General features: G+C 51.4%; 7 protein-coding genes across 7 annotated transcripts; 3 read left to right on the top strand and 4 right to left on the bottom strand.

The window, feature by feature from the left end:
- Positions 1-1,299: 1,299 nt before the first annotated feature.
- K489DRAFT_324148 (mitochondrial carrier) lies at positions 1,300-2,474 on the bottom strand (the record flags this gene model as incomplete). Its single annotated transcript, XM_033601739.1, has 2 exons — positions 1,300-1,509; positions 1,701-2,474. The coding sequence occupies 2 exons, from the start codon at positions 2,472-2,474 to the stop codon at positions 1,300-1,302; spliced, it is 984 nt and encodes a 327-aa protein (XP_033457420.1).
- Positions 2,475-5,297: 2,823 nt separating this feature from the next.
- Positions 5,298-6,924, bottom strand: K489DRAFT_433788 (uncharacterized protein). The gene is made up of 2 exons (XM_033608531.1): positions 6,323-6,924; positions 5,298-6,267 (listed from the first exon to the last, which is right to left on the bottom strand). The coding sequence occupies exons 1-2, from the start codon at positions 6,543-6,545 to the stop codon at positions 5,525-5,527; spliced, it is 966 nt and encodes a 321-aa protein (XP_033457419.1). The 5' UTR covers positions 6,546-6,924; the 3' UTR covers positions 5,298-5,524.
- A 1,488-nt stretch (positions 6,925-8,412) lies between these two features.
- Positions 8,413-9,112, top strand: K489DRAFT_54879 (uncharacterized protein). Its single transcript, XM_033608712.1, has one exon. The coding sequence runs from the start codon at positions 8,868-8,870 to the stop codon at positions 9,105-9,107; it is 240 nt and encodes a 79-aa protein (XP_033457417.1). The 5' UTR covers positions 8,413-8,867; the 3' UTR covers positions 9,108-9,112.
- Positions 8,548-8,871, top strand: K489DRAFT_324030 (glycosyltransferase family 25 protein; the record flags this gene model as incomplete). Its single annotated transcript, XM_033601731.1, has 1 exon — positions 8,548-8,871. A coding segment is annotated over one exon (324 nt), but the record flags the coding sequence as incomplete, so codon positions are not given.
- K489DRAFT_383184 (uncharacterized protein) lies at positions 8,955-12,160 on the bottom strand. Its single transcript, XM_033605539.1, has 2 exons — positions 11,925-12,160; positions 8,955-11,862 (listed from the first exon to the last, which is right to left on the bottom strand). Exons 1-2 carry the CDS (start codon positions 12,074-12,076, stop codon positions 9,117-9,119), a joined length of 2,898 nt encoding a protein of 965 aa, XP_033457416.1. The 5' UTR covers positions 12,077-12,160; the 3' UTR covers positions 8,955-9,116.
- Positions 12,161-13,820: 1,660 nt separating this feature from the next.
- Positions 13,821-15,872, bottom strand: K489DRAFT_383182 (uncharacterized protein). The gene has a single exon (XM_033605538.1). It carries the CDS (start codon positions 15,398-15,400, stop codon positions 14,090-14,092), a length of 1,311 nt encoding a protein of 436 aa, XP_033457415.1. The 5' UTR covers positions 15,401-15,872; the 3' UTR covers positions 13,821-14,089.
- A 242-nt stretch (positions 15,873-16,114) lies between these two features.
- On the top strand, positions 16,115-17,630 carry K489DRAFT_324082 (acyl-coenzyme A thioesterase 9; the record flags this gene model as incomplete). The annotated part of the gene is made up of 3 exons (XM_033601736.1): positions 16,115-16,402; positions 16,456-17,096; positions 17,156-17,630. The coding sequence occupies 3 exons, from the start codon at positions 16,115-16,117 to the stop codon at positions 17,628-17,630; spliced, it is 1,404 nt and encodes a 467-aa protein (XP_033457414.1).
- Between the last annotated feature and the right edge of the window lie 445 nt (positions 17,631-18,075).

The raw sequence follows: 18,075 nt of genomic DNA, 5'->3' as shown, positions 1-18,075 counted from the left end.
GTGAACGAGAGTCAAGAGTGTAAGAGCAAGAAGTATGGTATGTACGATACATGAAATCATTTCCTCTTGCGATAACGATGGGAAGAGAGAGACAGCGCTCTCTGTTGACTTGGCGGGGTGATTTCACAGGCCTCTCCGTCCAGAGGCTTCCTTCTTGAGTGGGTGGGCGTATTAGTCGTTTTATGTTCGCATTATCAGACCGAGTTTCCCATCGCTGCTACACTAGTTCATGTCGACGATCATCGCTGTGTGCTTTTGCCTCGCATTGATCGGGTGAAGAGGGCCGACCGATCAGGGATCGTGCAATTACTGGGAAATAGCTCACATGCACGATGCGTGATTTTGGATTGGACGCACAGTGAGAGAGAGTCCTTTGCGGGAAGTTCATGCTCCATAACTGCTTTTAATATGCCAGTTCACGAGCTTAGGAAGTATACAAGAAGAAATGTGAGTGACCTGGAGGGCCGTAGCATCGAAATTGCGAGATCTCACAGTAGAAAAAGCGACCAGTATACATCACGAGGCCTGCATTGCATGACATTAGCGCAAACGATAGCGAGTGCCGCGGAATCACGTCCGCCGGGGGAGTCATTCCGAGTAGGGTAACCGGCTTTGTGTTAAAAATATTCCGGCATGTCTGCGCTCGAAACGCGGGGATGCTGCTTCGACGCCTTGCATGGCCTAGTTCATAGGACTATTGGAATCCTCCCATCTTCGGCATTTCACAGTTTCCGTGATCTGAATGCCAACGATAGCTCCACTCCGAGCTTGACGATCGGATAGTCAGATGACCGAGGCTCGATGTTGTAAGGCTTCCTCGTTCGCGAGTTCGAAGACGTTTCGACGTTCAAGGTGAATCGATCTGAGACAGCTTCGCTGGTCTTGTAAATCATGGACTTAGGAGGCAATTTCCGATTCGTAAAAACCCAGGCGTTTGTCGAAGTACCCTGCATGTGAAAGAGGACTTGATCGCTGCCAAAGGAATCTGAGCGAGAAAGCCTTGCACGTGTTTGTGCAGGTCCCATAATTTCGAGACGGAAACCTCAAAATTTCGCAACATAGGGCTGATAATCAGTCGAACCGGAGAAACATGTCTTGGATGTCTTGGTCGCTCCAGCCCCTCGAGGTGAAGTGCGTTTTGACTTCGGACGACGTTGCGCTTCGACAGTCGCGTCGCGCAGGAATAATTTGCGCTCGAAGGGCATGCAAGTGGTCGTGATAATTGCGCCTCGGTTCAGCTGACCCTGATGAGCATACGTGTACAGCCAGGAAATGAAGAAAGAGCTCCGGCGTGATCCCTCAGACCTCCAGACCATTAATATACTTCTTCATCACTTCGAAGTTGCTGAAGAAAATCATATTGATGATACACGAGCGCAGGACCGATACTCCGAGGCCACGGTATGATCCGGTATGGAAGAAGCGGATATCTGGGCGAGGTGCGTGCCCAGGACCGGCGCATAGGAGGGATTTTTGGTAGAGGGTTTTGGCGACGTCGACGGGATAGATCTGTAAAGAGAAGTCTGGTCAGCTAGGCTCGGGTCAAAGTATTCGAAGAATAATCGAGACACAATCACGCTCGAGATATGAGCGGATTCCATCTCTCAGACGAGGAGGAGATGGGTTCATTGGCAGCCAGCACAAGATTGCAGATTGACAGAGAGATGTAATGTGCGTCCAGGGAGAGGGACATGACTTACGCAAGCCCAACTAACGATCCCGCACAATCCGCCCGCAACCACAACAGCGTAAGGACTAGTCGCGCTCTTCCCTCTTGCATTGCCCATCACCTGTTTCGCACTCTCATATGTCATAAAGTAGATACTCGTACCGATGGTATCACGGAGCAAATGCAGTCTGTAACCAGCATAGAGACCCGTGAGCCCACGATCACGCACCAATCTCCTTGCTGTTGCCCAAGATCCACCACTTCGCAGGTCAGGTATCGTTGAAGCACCAGTGGCCCCTTCTGCGATCCTCTTCGCGGCCGCCTCCCGAGCGACCTTGCCAGCGAGTTGTTCGTTGAGTTTGGTGAGCTCGAACGGACAGGATATGGTTGTGATTACAGCGCCTGCGACGGCTCCTGCGCCACCAAAAGTAATCATTGTGGCCGGTGTGGGCCAGCTTCCGGGTGCATTGGCTACCACCAGAGGACTTGTGCCAGTCATCTCAGTGAGCGTCCGATCAATGGCGTATTTGGTTTTCTGATATAACGAGAAGGAGATCGTCCTGACGACCGTCACACTGACCATGGGTGGACCCACGCCTCGCCAAAAAGCACGAAGACCTTCAGCACGATATGCATCTTTTATAGTCGCGAGAAATCCAGACTCATAGCTTTGCATACGAGATTTGGCGAAATCTAGTGGAAATGCAGCGAATGTGCTGAGTACAGAGCTGGTCGAAGCAGCTATTTCGGTGCGATAGCGTTTGGCGAAGGCTTTTGCACCGCTGCTGGCGTGGTAATCGAACATGGCACCTGGACTGTATGAATATGGTTTTGATTGCCGCTGGGTCGTGTCCCGATTTGCAACGCTCTTATCCTCCGGCCCGGTCCCTGAATTACTTCTTGTGCTCAGTCCGCTCGTTCTGTGTCCACTGTTGGTGGGTTCTGGCGAAGCGAGGATCTCATTATCTGACCCTGGCATGCTGGAATGGGAGATAGGCGCAAGACTTCAAGGCGTTCGATGGTAGTGCCTGCGGAAGGCGCTCCATGAAGCCTGTTCAAACCGGACGGTGCCAATGACCAGCAAAACCAGCCAATGCGTGTTGACGAGCTCAGGTATTGATAGAAAGCGGGTTGGGAATGATCGTTATTATGGGGTGCTTCCAATCCTCATGGGGTATGGAGGTCGAATTGCTGAGCGCGAGCAATGGTGATCGAGCTTGAGTATTGTCGCCTGTTTCAGAGAGCAGTAGCAACAGAAACAGCAATTGCAATAAATGGTGGAGTGAGGAGCTGCAAGGGCAATCGAGGCAGAGCTCGAGCGGCAATATGGGCGACTCCAGAGGCTTGGCCTTCGTTCCTGCCAGATCTTTGTTTCGGATTCAGCCAGCACAGCACCGGATGTCGTAACTACGATAAAACGTGTTGTAAATGTCCAATAGGCGTGGGGTCTATTCGAGTGATCCGGAATCGATAGTGAGGGATATCTGGGCGTAATGGTTACAGCCCTGGAGTACAGCGAAGTCTATGTGGAGGAGGGAGACACAAACTGTGGCATGTCATCGCTATTCAATGAGCTGACCTCGAATTTCGGCCTGAGGCGCTCTTTTCACACTGGGATTGTGCAGTCTTCCAGCCAATCCGATGACGCCAATTTCCCCGCGAACGAAGATCTCGGCCCCACAAGCCTTATGGGCATTCAAGGATGAATCTACTACTGTACCTATGGATGCTGAACAATGGTGAAAGCCTTATCGCATGATTACTCGCAGGAGGCTCGAGACGGCTGTAAGCCATATCGATCTACATGTCATGCTCGAATCGTTTGGTTTCAAATGTGTCGGAATGCGACAGAGACTTAGCGATGCAGCCTTTGAAACATCACCATTCGTCCAACTGGTCAAGAGTGCTTACATAAACTGTCGGCTCCACATGTGGACTCGGCGGCGGTTGAACTTCCGTCCATCTCTCCATGTATGAAGTATCCTTTCTAGTGGTCTTCGTTGTTTCATATCAGAATGTACTGTACTAGGGTCGTGCCTGGACTGCCAATGTGCTTTTGAACGGCGAGTCCATACCCGTGGCATTCCTTCAGCTTGCGACACTCTGGACAGGTGAACGAAAACCTGCACTTCAGAGCCCAGAAGCCCATTTCCCATGTTGAAGAGATATTTCGATACCCATCGCCGAAGCAATTCAAGGAGCCGAGATCTTGGTTAATCAACAGTCAAATCGATGACGGCGATAGTGTGCATTTCAAGAAGCAAGCGTCATAGCCCGTCTACTTCTGAGGAGAATCTACATCGTTGCTCGACGCAAGACTCATTCGGTATCTCGACAGATGAGTCAGGCTCGCTGTTCTAGAGCTGCAGATGTTTCCATGTTCTTCACGATATGTGGTAGTCTGGTTTTCTCGTTTCGAGGGGATTGTTTTCTCCAAACTGTCTCAAGGCAGCTAGCGGACTGAATTGTTCTATGCACAGAAGGATGAGTCGAGTAGCTCCCAAAATCAGCAGGAGACAGTTCGTGCGCACTGGCAACATTTGAGGCTTTTACCATATACTCGTCATCGGCTGGCATCTGAGGTATCGGTTTGGCATTCGTTGATACGTTCCGCTGCTTCCGTCGGTAGATGATGGCAAGAAGTGCGACCATCACCAAGAGAAGGAAGACTCCTGCTCCAGCTCCTACGCCAGCGCTGACGATCGTCGTACGCGTATCATCGGATGCCGCAGCGCCATTCGTCGGAGTAGGCAGATGAGGGGCTTGTTGCTGAACTATTCAGTATCTCAGACGCCACATTCGTTGCTGTCACAACAGGTGCAGTGCTCGAAGTGTTGATTGATCTCTTCAGTGAGCACTTGGTTGACAGACTACTAATGGATTAATGGCTTGTGTGACCTGCAAAACGAAGCCGTCGGAGTCAGGCGACATCTATCATCCCTTTTACTGCGATCGTGGATAAAACCTTGTTGCAAATTACAGGACGGGCGCATATCGCATATATTGTTGTGTGACAATTGTTTGTGCCATCATTCATGTGATCAGTAATACAAAGCTCATGCGAAAATCACAATAAGACTTTAGAGTTCCAATCAGTTCCATACTCTAGAATGTTGCTTGGGGATGTACACGATCAGCTCCTTCCTCCAGTCCACTTACCTTTGCCATCGAACCAATGTGGGCCTCAATTCTATAGACTCTCATCGATTATACCATGTGATGAAGCGTCGTCGTCAATAGAGTCAGTTCAGAATGGGGTTTTTTCCATTCAGGCTGGAACCGGGTGCGACCGATATCAACGATGCGTGTTAGATCGGGGTCTGGCCCGACGCCCCGCGTGGTAGGCGCAAAGGCGTCACCCACCTGCCCGAATACCAAAGTCTTATATACCGAACACGGGGCGATCTCTATGATATGATGAGATTCTTCGTCTCCGGAAACCTTCGCCACTTTGCTTTGACGCCTGGGTTCAACATCGTCTTGCACGCTCGTGTCGAGATTAGTAACTATACGTACCTGCACCAGAGTACGGGACGGCCTCGATTGCAGCCATAAAGCAAACGTTTTGAATGACGTGAAGGTAATTTTCGGTGGTGCCGGAGCTGGATATACAGCAGGTTGGCTGGCTATCGCGTCGGTCGATAACTCACAGTCACAGCCAATCTAAAAGTAGCGTGACGGACATATTTGTTCAATCTTCCCGGAAATTAAACTACTACGACCTTGCGAGGCCCTCTTTCGGCTTAGCACGGCAATGCGTATTTATGCATGATTACACGAAGGTTTTAGCAGCCGAATACTTCAACGATAAAATCCCATCATATATCGCTCGATGCCAATTCATCATATCATCGATCATGACTCCATCTCCGCCGGCCGCCAGCCAGCCGGCGCTTCGTGATAATGTTGATATGGCATTTGATGGTGATGTACCGGCAACTCCGTCGCAGCGACGTCGGCATGTTTCTCGTACACAGCAGGACGACCCATAGGTTCAACCGGAGGGACCAGCTTATCCTGCAATGAATCCGTAATCGATGGCGACGCCGCCTTTCCTCGACTGTAAAGTCGGAACACGATCGCGGCCAGCAACAGAACCAAGGGTATTCCGACACCAAGCCCGACACCCATGCCAACTTTGATGGCTACGTCGCTGGCTGCAGTTGCATCTGCGGAGGATGTCTGCATGCTTGCTGATAATGTCGATGTTGTTGCAGCTGACGCATTCGTACTCATGTTAGCTTGAGGAGAGCCGATGTTTACCGCGCCCGATGCGACAGAGGTGACCGAATGAGTAGAAATACGAGTATCCATCACGATCGACGTCGGAACGGCTCCAGGTGGTAAACTTGAGAATGTGATAGTTGGCCAATTATTGTTGGCCGTGGTCATTTGGCTGATTGCTTGCTGTGAGCTGGAACCCGCCGACGCTGCCTTCGCCGTGATGTTGAACGGCCACGACGTGAAGCTGTCTAATCCACTTGCTTCTCCTTTCTGATTGACCCAGAGCAGAAATAAATTACAGAAATTCATATCTGCTCCATAGATCTGTACAGTCCAATCGGATTGTTGTTGACCTTGACTTCCCGCAGGATACGCTGGAGAATGATCAGTCATAAAACGCATTCCAAGAGCGATTTTGGTGTCGCCTACATTTCACGACTTGAAGGTTGTCGGCACCGTTCATCGTCGGCCATGATTGCCACAACGTAACATCATAGGGACCCGTGAGGTTAGTCACGAACGACGGCGTGATCTTGTCACCCAGCCGGAAAATATACACATCGGTCGGGTAGACCCAGTGGTTCTCTGTGGTCGTCAATGCTGCATGTACAACGGTCGAAACATAGAAAACCAACGAGCATATGAAGAACATGGTAAATCGACAAAAACGTGCAAAGAGACCAGCTCCTGAAGAAAATATGCAGATCGTCACGCCCGAGGGCTATAGAATAATATTATATTCGCCCTGGTTGGGTCAATGCTCACATGCTTGGTTAATTCTTTGGCTAATATCTTCTAAGCGCTTCATAACATGGCCGCCCAGAAATAGCACAGGTGTTGCTCGCTTTCGAAAGGGCCACGCCGCTCAGTGTAGTGGTAATCTGAGTTCAACACACGGATTGGGACGACCAGCTGCATCGTGTGTCCGGGACAGGCACTTTATCTCTGCCCGTCGGCGCCATAAATAGCCCTCAATCGCGAGGTCTCTGCCATTGACAGGATGAATGGCGTGTGGGTTTCGATGTTTCCGCGAATCAAAATGAGTGTTGATGTTTCGTACGCGCCGAACGTGCCGTCTCGAGCGTCATTCATCTTGTCTCACTAATGCGGTCCGAAGCGGACGGAAGTCCGCCGCGGCCCCGAGTTATTCGCGCTTCCACGCGTGCCAGCCGCGTCCCGGCGGCCAATCACAGTCTTGAGACAGTCGCAGCAGGAATGTCAGCAACATGCCCTGCCTCACCTCCACCTCTCTTGCCGTCCATCTCTCTTACCGTGAATGATGACGCTATCACCAGGATTGCCAACGATGTGGGTGTCACTACTCCCCTGATGCATCGAAGGTCGTTTCGACGATCGCGAAAAGGTTGTGTCACCGCTCGCAGATCTGCAGCTTCCACACGCAGTAAGTTATCGTGTCCTGTGATTTTCGTTGGGTTCGTCCGGCAATCAAAAGCATGTTTTCTAGGTCGAGGTCGGCAGCTCATCACAGGACATACTTTGACTCTTCCCTTGAATCGATACCGCGTCCATCGGTGCTTCTGAAAAGCATGACCTTGCCCATAATAGTGCTTCAGGTGCATGAGATCGCAAATTCACGCGAGAAAGCATCATTTGAGGGCTACAACTAGAGCCTGTACATCATGGCTGTCCTTGGCCCCCTGCAAGCTCAAGTCATCATTGTCGGAATAGTTTTAGGCTTTTTGATGAGTTTCATCTTCTCTTCCGGCCATCAGGCCACCTCTTCTGCCCGACTTGCAAGCCGATCTAGAGGTAAAACCGCGGAAATCCACCAGATCTCTAACAGCACTCCTGGGATACGAATACTGTCTGAAACTATGCAGTATGAACTCGTCGTGGCTGGCCTTGTTCCTCACGCAGTTCCAAAGAATCTTTGCGATCACGCTACCTGAAAGTACTGATCAGCGAGATGCCTTGTCTCTGACCGGTGCATTCACGGGTGTCAATATAGATTTCATCTATGGAGTAAGATCTGTATCAGACAAGGCTCTAGTGTCAGGCTTTGCCGCAGCCGATCTTCCCAGTTGCTTGACTGGGGCCTGCTGAGTGCATATGAACATTCTGCAAAATTCTGCAATCAAGTCATAGTGATCTTGAGCAGAGACTTATGGGTGAAATAAATCCCCGGAGTACTGATGATCGACAGAATCGTGCAGGAGAACATCTCGTCTGCCCCCATTCTTGAAAGCGACGCGGACTAGGACATCCGGTTCAAGTCCCAAATGCAAACTTTTGCATAGGTCTCGAAAATGCTCGTCAAGCCTCTCCCCGGCGATACAGACCTGTCCCTCGACCCCATCCACCCAGCTACTCAGCCCGGCGACACCTATCAGGTCTTCTCACTTAACAATGGAATCGTTAAAGAACGAACTAATTCTCCCTACGGCGACCTCATTCGCTGAGATGCCCTCTGAATGGGACACTGCGGCTCAGAATTCCTAGCGCAACGAGATGACCATGGCAGTGCGCCTCTTGCTCGGATCGTCATCTCTGACTACGAAATAGGGCCTCCACCACCCCGGCTAGATCTAGGCCGGGGCGGAGACAAGTACCTCGAAGGTTAACCCCCTTTTATAACGATCGTCTCTCGCACGCGCAGCAGCGTTTGCACATTGGGCTGCGCAGTCTCTCAGTAGGGCGCACGCAAACTCCTCCATGAGATCGGCTCGAAGAGTCTCACCACAGCATATGATCTCACGTTGCGAACGATCTGCGATGGCATTGAAGATCGACATCCGGGGACGTGCTTGACCGTCCAGCTACCGCGGATCAGCTCGTTCCAGCCAGCTGGTTCGAGGGCGGCTCAAAGCGATATCGGCGATCTTGAAGGCTATGTTGATTGGGCATTCACTGGAAATATCCGACTGAGTACTCGAGTGAATTTCGCGAAGTTGGTGCATGGCGCGACTGATTACATTGACTCTTTTCCAGAGGTTGAGCAGCGGCGATCTCTAGAATGAGGGAAATTTTTGTAGTGACATCACAGCGTCTATGCGACTTCGCACATAATTACGAGCTTCACACAGTACTCGAATTTATAAAACATCATCAACCATCATCAAATTGGCGAAGAGCTTCTCGTCATGGGTATTCTCTCAGAGCATCAGAGCGATTCGGTACACAGCTTCGCACACGCGGACATCAACATCAATCATCAAATCCTCCGGGGATCGATGAAATCCATAAACAACCATAAAAATCACACTCAAACTTCTCCTACTCCACCACCCATTCTTATTTCCGGCAGAACGACCAGGCCAGGACTCGCCGTCCCCATCGTCCCCGTCGTCCCCGTCGTCGGTGGCGCCTCCGGCTTCGTAGGAACATTCCTGGCCTTGGTAATAACAACCAAGTGGTCCACGAAGGTCATCTCGGGTTTCGTCGCGCTGATAGCGACTTTGGTGCCCATGCCTCTACCCGCGGCCACCGAGGCGGGCGCGCCGCCGATACTAGGGGCGCCCACGCCAGCTTCTGCACCAATTCCGCCAATGGGAGTGGCGGAGCCACGGGTGTTCTCGCCAGGAGACGCCGGGCCGAAGATTTCGCTGTTGCTGTCGGTTTCGATGACGGTTTCGCTGCTGACGAGGATCCCGCCGTTACCCCAGGCGTTAGATGGCAGGCTGTCATGTCTATCGCGGCGAGGGTGGTGTTGGCTGTTGTTTCTGTGGTGGTTGTGGTGCGAGAAGCCTGGAATGCGGAGGCTGTTGCTGCGATTGGAGTTATCGACAGCGTTACCGGGTTGGCCACCACGATCACCGCCACCGCCACCGCCACGAGAGAATTTGCGGGTGGTATAGCTTGCGGTGTCGATCAGTTCGTATTGTGATGAGCCAGAATCGTCTTGAGCGGACCAGGTCTTATCCGTACTACTGGAGCGAGCCAAACGAGATCTAGCGCTGATTGTTGAGGCGCGACTGGTGATGCCGCCGCCACCGCTGTCACCTTCCCGGCTGTTGGCGCTGAGGCGTTTGTGTCGGTTACGTTGGTTCTCCTTGTCTTTGTTGAACTTGCGCGAGAGCAGCGGCCCGAACATATGTACAATTTCTTGCGCGAGGATGGCATGGTCAGGCGAGCCGGGATAGCAGCGTTGGCGGGTATCGAAGAAGGACAAGGGAATACGTGAGATGGTCGGCGAGCGGCGTGGGTCCAGCGTGGTGTGCATGTCGACGATGATAGTGAAGGCGAACAGTGTCGTTGACGATGCGCGGTTCGGCTGTGTGCGCGAGTAGTGCGCGGTGAGCTGCTGGGAGGAGATTCGAGCTTCACGTGTCCACTCCACCGGCACGCGCTCGAAAAGCTCGGTGATAGTGTTGCGTAAAGTGGTTGCGAACTGAATCTCTGCAGAATTCTCGCCTGTCGCGGTGCGACGAATGTGGTCGTCGAGGAAAGTATAGCAGGCCGTGGCGCGGTAGCCATTCATATAATTGAGCATCTCGATCTGCCAGCCGTTCAATCTATGCGGGACGAGCTGCACATCGGGAAGCTGGTCACGATGGTCTTTGTCCACGACCACGTCGAAGCCTTTCTGGTTCGGCTTGGGGATCATCGCGAAGATCGCGAGCCAGGTGCCCGTCTTCTCAACATTTCTCAGGTTGTCCAGGTATCGCTTGATGTCAGCAAGATGCACGTCCAGTGTTATTGTAGGGATTTGCATCGCTTGAGCCAGCGTGCGCGAGACGTGCAAAATACTGGCAAATTTATATCCTGCATTGAGGAGTTTGTCGACGTCATCCTCGCTTGCCTGACGGGTGATGAACATGACTTGGCCTTTGCCGAAAAGGTTGGCATGCAACACTGCTTCGACGTCGCGAATATCGACGGACCGACCTCGCTTTGCAGCATCTTCGGTCGTCAATGTACCTGTTTCGACTATCCTGTCGTAGAGGACGCCGAGTCGTTCGAGAGGCACATGCATTGAAGCTGCAAGCGCGACGGCCGCCATACAGAAACGCTCCCTGAACAAGACCGTGTAGTCATTGTAAGTTTCCGAGTCGTAGATTGTGCTAGACTCCGACGAGCATTTCGAACGTGACTCAATTACTGAAGAGACATCCTTGGTCGATGTACCACTGCTACTGGTAATCATCTGATTCTGCATACGAGGGACCAGATCACTGATGCCGCCCCAGTTGTATGTGACGCGGAAGATCCAATGGAACATAGGATGCGCAGTGTTGAAATCTTCATCGAAAGTGCGATGGTTGTATCTATCCGTGATCTCGCGACACGGCAAGACGCCTTCTGTGGTGACAAGGATGCGACCATCCGGACTGAAAACGACACAGGCGAGCGTGACCTTCTGTGATCGTGCCCGAACTGCCTGGGCACGCATGCGAACGAGATATTGAAACAAGAGAACGATGACAGCTGTTGCGCCGCAAATGGTTCCAGCGATGATGACTTGAATGTTTCTCGAGTTGATCTCCCTATCGCCGTTGTATCTTAGGAGCGTATAGGTACAGTGCGTAGATGCTGTGAAGTGCATAGATGACACGCCTCCCGCAAGAAGCATAGCACAGAGCACTCTCTTCCACCATGAGCTGATCCATTTTTCTCGCAGAGTGTAGAACAACACCAGTACGAGTATGCAGTCGCCCACGGCGATGATGATCGACGCGGCGAGGAATCGGGGGCTATAAGACAGGCTGTAATTGGTGATGCCCAAGTTGCCAACGTAGTGCATCGCAGCGATAGAGCCTCCAGCCAGGAGGCCAGTGACCATCAGTGATGCCCAATGGGCGACCGCTGAGTGTGATGTCCATTCGGCGGCGGAGAAGGCGGCGACGAGACCTAGAATCGGACAGAAAACGGACAGTATAGTGTACCCAGGACTGTAGGATAGTTGAATGATATCGCTTCCGTCACCGAGGATGATGGCCCGGTTTCCGATGAAATGCATGCACCATATACCGACAACGCCCATTGCGGTGGCACATGATAACGTTTCAAGCCTGTACAGGAATAAGTCAACGAATCGTTTGTGTATCGTTTTCTTGATGAAGGCCCAGCTCACCAGCTTCTCAGATTCCCCAGAGCCGTGGCACGACGGTTCAGAAGTTCAATCGTCAGACTTGCGCCGCATAGACTGGCAAAATATGACGCTGCCACGATGCCAGGGTTGAAAGAGCTTTCAACGACCGAGTGCAAAGGCAGCGTGCCAGACATCGTAGCGCTATATGACAATGATGTCTTTGGGCTGGAAGTTTAGTACAACGAACATGTGTTATAGAAATATAAGGAGCGGCTGTGATTCACACAGAGGTGTGCAGTAATAATCCAAGAATCAGGTAGAGAAGCCGAAGGAGTAGTATATCCGTGTTGGGCCGTCAAAATGTGTTTTTCACGCAATGTCACATCTCATCAGAGCCAGGTCCGTAGGATGTTGACGACCTTCAGGTACTCGAGTAGATTTGTTGAGTTTGAGCGGCAGATGCGATCAGGTGACGGAGGCGAGCCGAGAAGATCAGGTCGATCAAGTGAATATTACTGTCGGCGGTGCTATTGAAATGGTGGGTCAAGATGAAACTTGAAAGCTTCATTTCACTTGGAGTCAGCTCTCATGACAGTAGCTCAAGCGGAATATATGCACCACCCACAATCGATTAATCAATATGACCGCGGTCAGGACGATTGAGCAAACGCTGCTCCAATAACAGACACTCTCAAACCGTGCTCGATGCAATTTTGCCGATGAAGGTCTCAGGATGGAAAAGGTCCCAAGCGCCAAAACCACGGGTCCTCGCCGTGATTGAAGGGGATAAGAAACCAGATGAGGAGCAAGTGGCCACCACCGCCGCAATAGTCACCACCTCTACCACCACCACCATTTCCTGTGCTCAATGATGAGCAATGGCTGCCCAATATCCTTGCTCAACCCGACAGAGTGGACACAAACGCCACTCTTCCGTTTTCAAGGCAGAACGTGCCCGGTCTCTTCGCAGGAAAGTGGTACGATCTGGCCGACGAGGAGGTTTGGGTGGTTGCGGGTGGGTAAGATGAGAATCCTTTCTCTCTGCTAAATTAGGTGTTACACGGGCGGATAGAAGGGCCAACAGTGGCGGATACTGTACACAAGAGAAAAATGTTCTCAGTACGACGGTCGTACGTTTTCCAACGGAGCCACTTTGGCGATGGGCTTCTTTCCTGGAGAGCCATCGCGTCGGTGCGCTTCTCGTGCAATGAGCCATTGCGCGACCGTCGCACAGCCTGGTGGAAGGCAAGAAACTTGGGCACCTGGGCATGTACCTACGTAGGCATGGGTGGAACATAGGAAGATCATTCGTCAACCAGTGAAATGGAAATTGCAGGTGCTCTGGGTTGCGCTCACAGGCGCGGAATGCGATCGAGGATCGTGCTTGCTATCTTTGGTAGTCATCCGCATTCGCTTATATTTCGGGTGTAACCTGGAAATGTGTTGATTGACGAGAATCTTGGATGCAAGATGAGAGATCAAGTGTTTCCAATGAGGTATATCTTGCGCATTATTAGAGCGAACATGACTTGTGGTGCACGCGAAATGGGCGATTGCGTGTGTTTGGAGAGGTGGTCCTCAACCATCCCGGCGATCAATGTCATTGCACAATTGCGATCAATCTTCGACCGCACATCTCGTCAAACGATCGTTCTGAACAGCTCTAACAAAGTGCTCCGAACTTATGTTCATAAGGAAATATGTCCGCGCAGCCAAGAAGCCGGATCAGCTGTGCGAGAGATGGACGATGCGGTTTCGGCTTCCTTGGAGCTTCGAGGGACCGGGCTGACCCCTGGCGATCGGATCCCCGACATGGGGCCAAATTTTCCCAGGGCAATACATACATTGCACGAGATATTTCCATGTGTAAGATCGATATGAGCGCGCAGACATTGGATGCTTGTCAGTGATGAAGTTTATAAATGAATATAGTATACCTGCTAGATAAGGTAGTGGAATATGGATACAAGATGGAGTGCATAATTGACCAATACGGCAGTTCCTCCTGCACAACGTTCCTGAAACACATCACAGGGGCGGGAAAGCTCTCCTAAAGGCTGTTTCGTGGAACAGGTACATGAGTTTTGTTCAGACCGGATCAACAGTATTGCATTATTGGTCTCGGCAGAGTGCGGCTTATTTTCCTTCTCTCGGCTCAGAAAGCTTTGGATGGCTTGTTGATGGCCCATGTCCGAACTCGACTGGATTCAGAAGTCCAGCAATTCTTCCCACCCATGAGTGCTCACCGCCCATGATGTTAGATCCACGTGGAGCGGATGACCAATATGCATTGACAAAGCAGGTGGATTCACGAGCTCGCAAGGTGACCAGACCGGTGAGTCGAGGCCCTCACGTTGCAAATGAACATTAGAGGTGTTGCAAAACTTGACTGAAGACTTACATGCTTCATCGGCGACAAACGGCTCGTCGTTGAAATTCATTTGTGATAGACGGTCTTCTTCCCATGTTGCCAGCATATCATCCTCAGAAAATTCGGGAATCGTATTAAGATAAAGGGACCCGTTGTTCATGACTGCATCGTTATGGTTGTCAAATCGTAGATCCCAATCCAGACCCATAAGATCCTCGTCCTCCGCGAAAAGCCTCGACACAGCTTCTTTAAGAGATCGTAAATCGTTCGCACCTTCGCCATCGAGGAACGTGTGCTGCAATACTCGCCAGAGTCGTGTCGCTACACTAGAACCTTCAAGGTGTGCCTTCGAATGATGCATGTCCGAGCTATCCGGGTGATTATGTCCAGTTCTGGTACGTCGCTGCACTTCAGCCATCTTAGCCCTCAAGGTATCACTCCTCGCGTGGGCACCACCAATGCCGTTGAGAGCATGGTCGACAGTGGGCAGAAACATCGCTCTGTTCGCAAGATCGCGACAACAATTGGGCGTCCAAATTGCCGGTGCGACCTCGGCCAGAGTACGGAAAGACTCCCTGGCGACGACGCGTAGACCCATGGCGACATGCGTGGGACTCTTAGCTGTAGCGAATTGCACAGCAGCATCCAATAGCGTCAGCATCGAGTCCAGCTCAGCTGCGTTATCAGAGTACGTCATCGTTGGACGCCGCTCCAACGGCAATAAGATCCCTGGCGATGATGGCGCTTTACATTCCATGGCCGTGAGATCTGACCACGCATCATATTCGTCACTGAAGAGCAGATCATCGTCATGTAGTGAAGTCCTTAGGTCCGTCTCGTGTTGTCTTTGAGTTCGTATTGACAACTCAGTGAAATTGTCTGCGGGACTGTCGTTTGAATAACGACTGCCATTCTCAAGTACATATGTTGGACTTGAATGCAGAATCTCGCTGCTCTGCGAAACTCCTTTAGTGCGCTGTTTTGGCTGCTTCTTCTTGCTTGACCTCGAAAGACGAAGATCAAGGTCAACGGCACACATCTCAATTGTCTTTATGCCATTTGGTACTCGCATAGCGGCTGGCGAGGCTCCCACAGCTAATTTGTGCGCCAGCTTTGGCGGGTCGTTTGTAGTCCGGTCGGCAGGCATCAATACTAGCTCTATCCGATGACTGTCTGAAGCGTGATCGTTTGTCACTTCAATGGTCGTCAAGACGAGATCAATTTGATTCCACAGCTGTAAGAGTCAACATTCCGAATAGTCAGGATAGGGAAATTAATACACGCCGCGAATACCTGCGCGCTTTTCAGACAATCGGCAAAGTTACGAAGCATGATTTGCACCTGGCGATGATCTATTTCGCACGTCTTCAGATTGATTGCATATCTCAGACTTCTGCTGGCGCGAACGAGAGGCTTGTCTGCTGGCATGGCCGTCAATCGATCTAGGGATATGAGACCGGTTTGCTCATCGTTTGCGGGTGCTAAAGGCGTGAAGGTCGCCGCGCTGAACATCGTGACCTCCAGATCCGAAGCCGATGATTCGAGTGTCAATGCGCCCAAATCAATTGTACACATAGACATTGCCTCGAAGACATTGCTCCGAGCAGCTTAGAGTGTCGTAGCCGCTGAGGAATGCAAGTCGTGTTGTGCGGGCAGATGACATGATCGTCAGATTGATGGAGCGTGGCGCGCGTCGGGCCAGAAAAGTCCTGGCACTTGGCCGCCCGGTTGTTCTCACGTCTCGACATCAACAATCGTCAGGATACCCAAGCAACAACCCAACGCGACGGCGAAACAGCATGACATATTATTCTTCATGATCACAACACAATTGCGATTGATTTCAGTGACTGTATCAAGCATGTCAGCAATCTCAAGATCCGGGCGTCTTCTGCGCCAGCTCCACGCGAAATCAATCAAGTCATCTTCCACCAACATCATCTGTCGACAATTCTCTGCACAACCATATCGCCAGACCGATGGCGTATTCCGCGCCCTCACAGATCAGAGGGTCCAAGTGCCATGGGTTGAAGCATTCCGGAAGCAACAACAGCGAGCTGGTCGCAATGCCGAGCCTGCGGCCTCCTCACCAACCACGCCGACACGGGATCTGACACCGAAGAAGATGTCCGATTCGTATCATAGTGTCGTGAGTAGCGGTCTCTGTATTTGAAAAGTCCCAATAGCTGAGAAGGTGAAAAGGTCCTACCTTTGGCTCAAGAGCCATACCTCCTGGACACTTACATGAATGCTTCCGGTCATATTCGTATAGGCACGATTCTGATGGACCTTGACGCACTTTCCGGAGTCGTCGCATATAAGCACACCGGCGAAGGCTACACGACAGTGACCGCTGGTTGCGACCGCATCACGATCAATCATCCTTTGACTGAGGTTTGCGATCTCGAGTACAGCGGACGCGTCACGTACGCTGCAGGCGGTAGCAGTATGGAGATCACGCTCCAGGTCGCAAAAGCGCCGCAACCGGGCGAAGCACCGAAAGCGGAGGATGTTATGATTGTGTGTCAATTCACTATGGTCTCGCTAGACCCGTCAACGAAGCGACCGGCGAAGATCGCGCCGGTTGTGCCAGAGACGCCTGAGGAGAAAAATGCCTTTGCTCAGGGCGAGAAGAACAGCAGACGGCGTAAGCAAGCGCTCAAAACGTCTTTGCTCAAACAGACTCCGAATGATGCCGAAAGCGATCTTATCCATGATATCTGGCGTCGACAACTGGAATACCACGATCCAAATGTTGCGCTGCGAAAACCTGCAAATGTCCATTTCATGGAACAGACACGACTGAGCACCGCCAATATTATGCAACCGCAGTATCGAAACAGGTGAGGCTTCCCAAAGGTATCACACGTTTACCGAGATAGCCGCTGACACGGATTCGCAGGCATTCATTTATGATCTTCGGTGGCTATCTTCTCAAACAGACTTTTGAACTTGCATTCTGCTGCGCCGCCAGCTTTTCGCACACAAGACCTACTTTCGTGTCATTGGATCCTTCAACATTCGAAAATCCAGTTCCCGTGGGCAGTGTTCTCTACCTCACTGCTACTGTCGTCTATACAGATCCGCCACTCGTGCGCGGCCAGGAAGATCAGTCAGAGTCCTCCGCGCCTAACGATGGTCTCACGCGGATCCAAGTCCGTGTGGACAGCAAAGTGCGGAACGTGGAGCATGGCGAGACCAAGCCGACCGGACAATTCAACTACACTTTCACAGTGGACAAGGACATCAAAGTCATGCCCAAGACATACTCTGAATACATGATGTATCTCGACGCTGGACGTCGTGTCCAGGGAGTCATGGACAGCTTGCAGCAAGGCAAGACGGATGCTGGAGCGGTTGAACGTGTAATAGAGTAGTATATTAATCGATACCTCGGTAGCATCATAAAGACATGTATATATTTGTCCATTCGGAGTTCGGGAGCGTTCATCAGATACCGTCGTAGGCAAATTGTAGCATCAAAGAACGTCACAGTCCGCCCAGTGAAGGGTCGGCCTGCCGACGCAGATTCAGTGCTTGACTCTATTGCTTTCATCATCACTTGAACGCTCGAAATCCTGGTGAAAGGCAATAAAATATGTTTGAGCTCGGCTGCTTCGACACAGCACAGGCATGAGCAATAATATCTCATCCATCGAGCCCGAAAATTTGGAGCGCCTCGCCTCAAGAATAAGCCCCATCGAGTAACTCGACCTACACACGAGGTGCAGGCCCGAGCAATCGCATATCTATCGACCTTGACGAAGAGCTTCCCTCGAAGACCTTGATCCCACCTTGTCTTGTGTAGCAACACGGCCTCCT

Source organism: Dissoconium aciculare, assembly GCF_010015565.1.
Source record: "Dissoconium aciculare CBS 342.82 unplaced genomic scaffold K489scaffold_11, whole genome shotgun sequence".
Lineage (NCBI taxonomy): Eukaryota > Fungi > Ascomycota > Dothideomycetes > Mycosphaerellales > Dissoconiaceae > Dissoconium > Dissoconium aciculare.
This window is presented reverse-complemented; position numbering and strand designations above follow the sequence as displayed.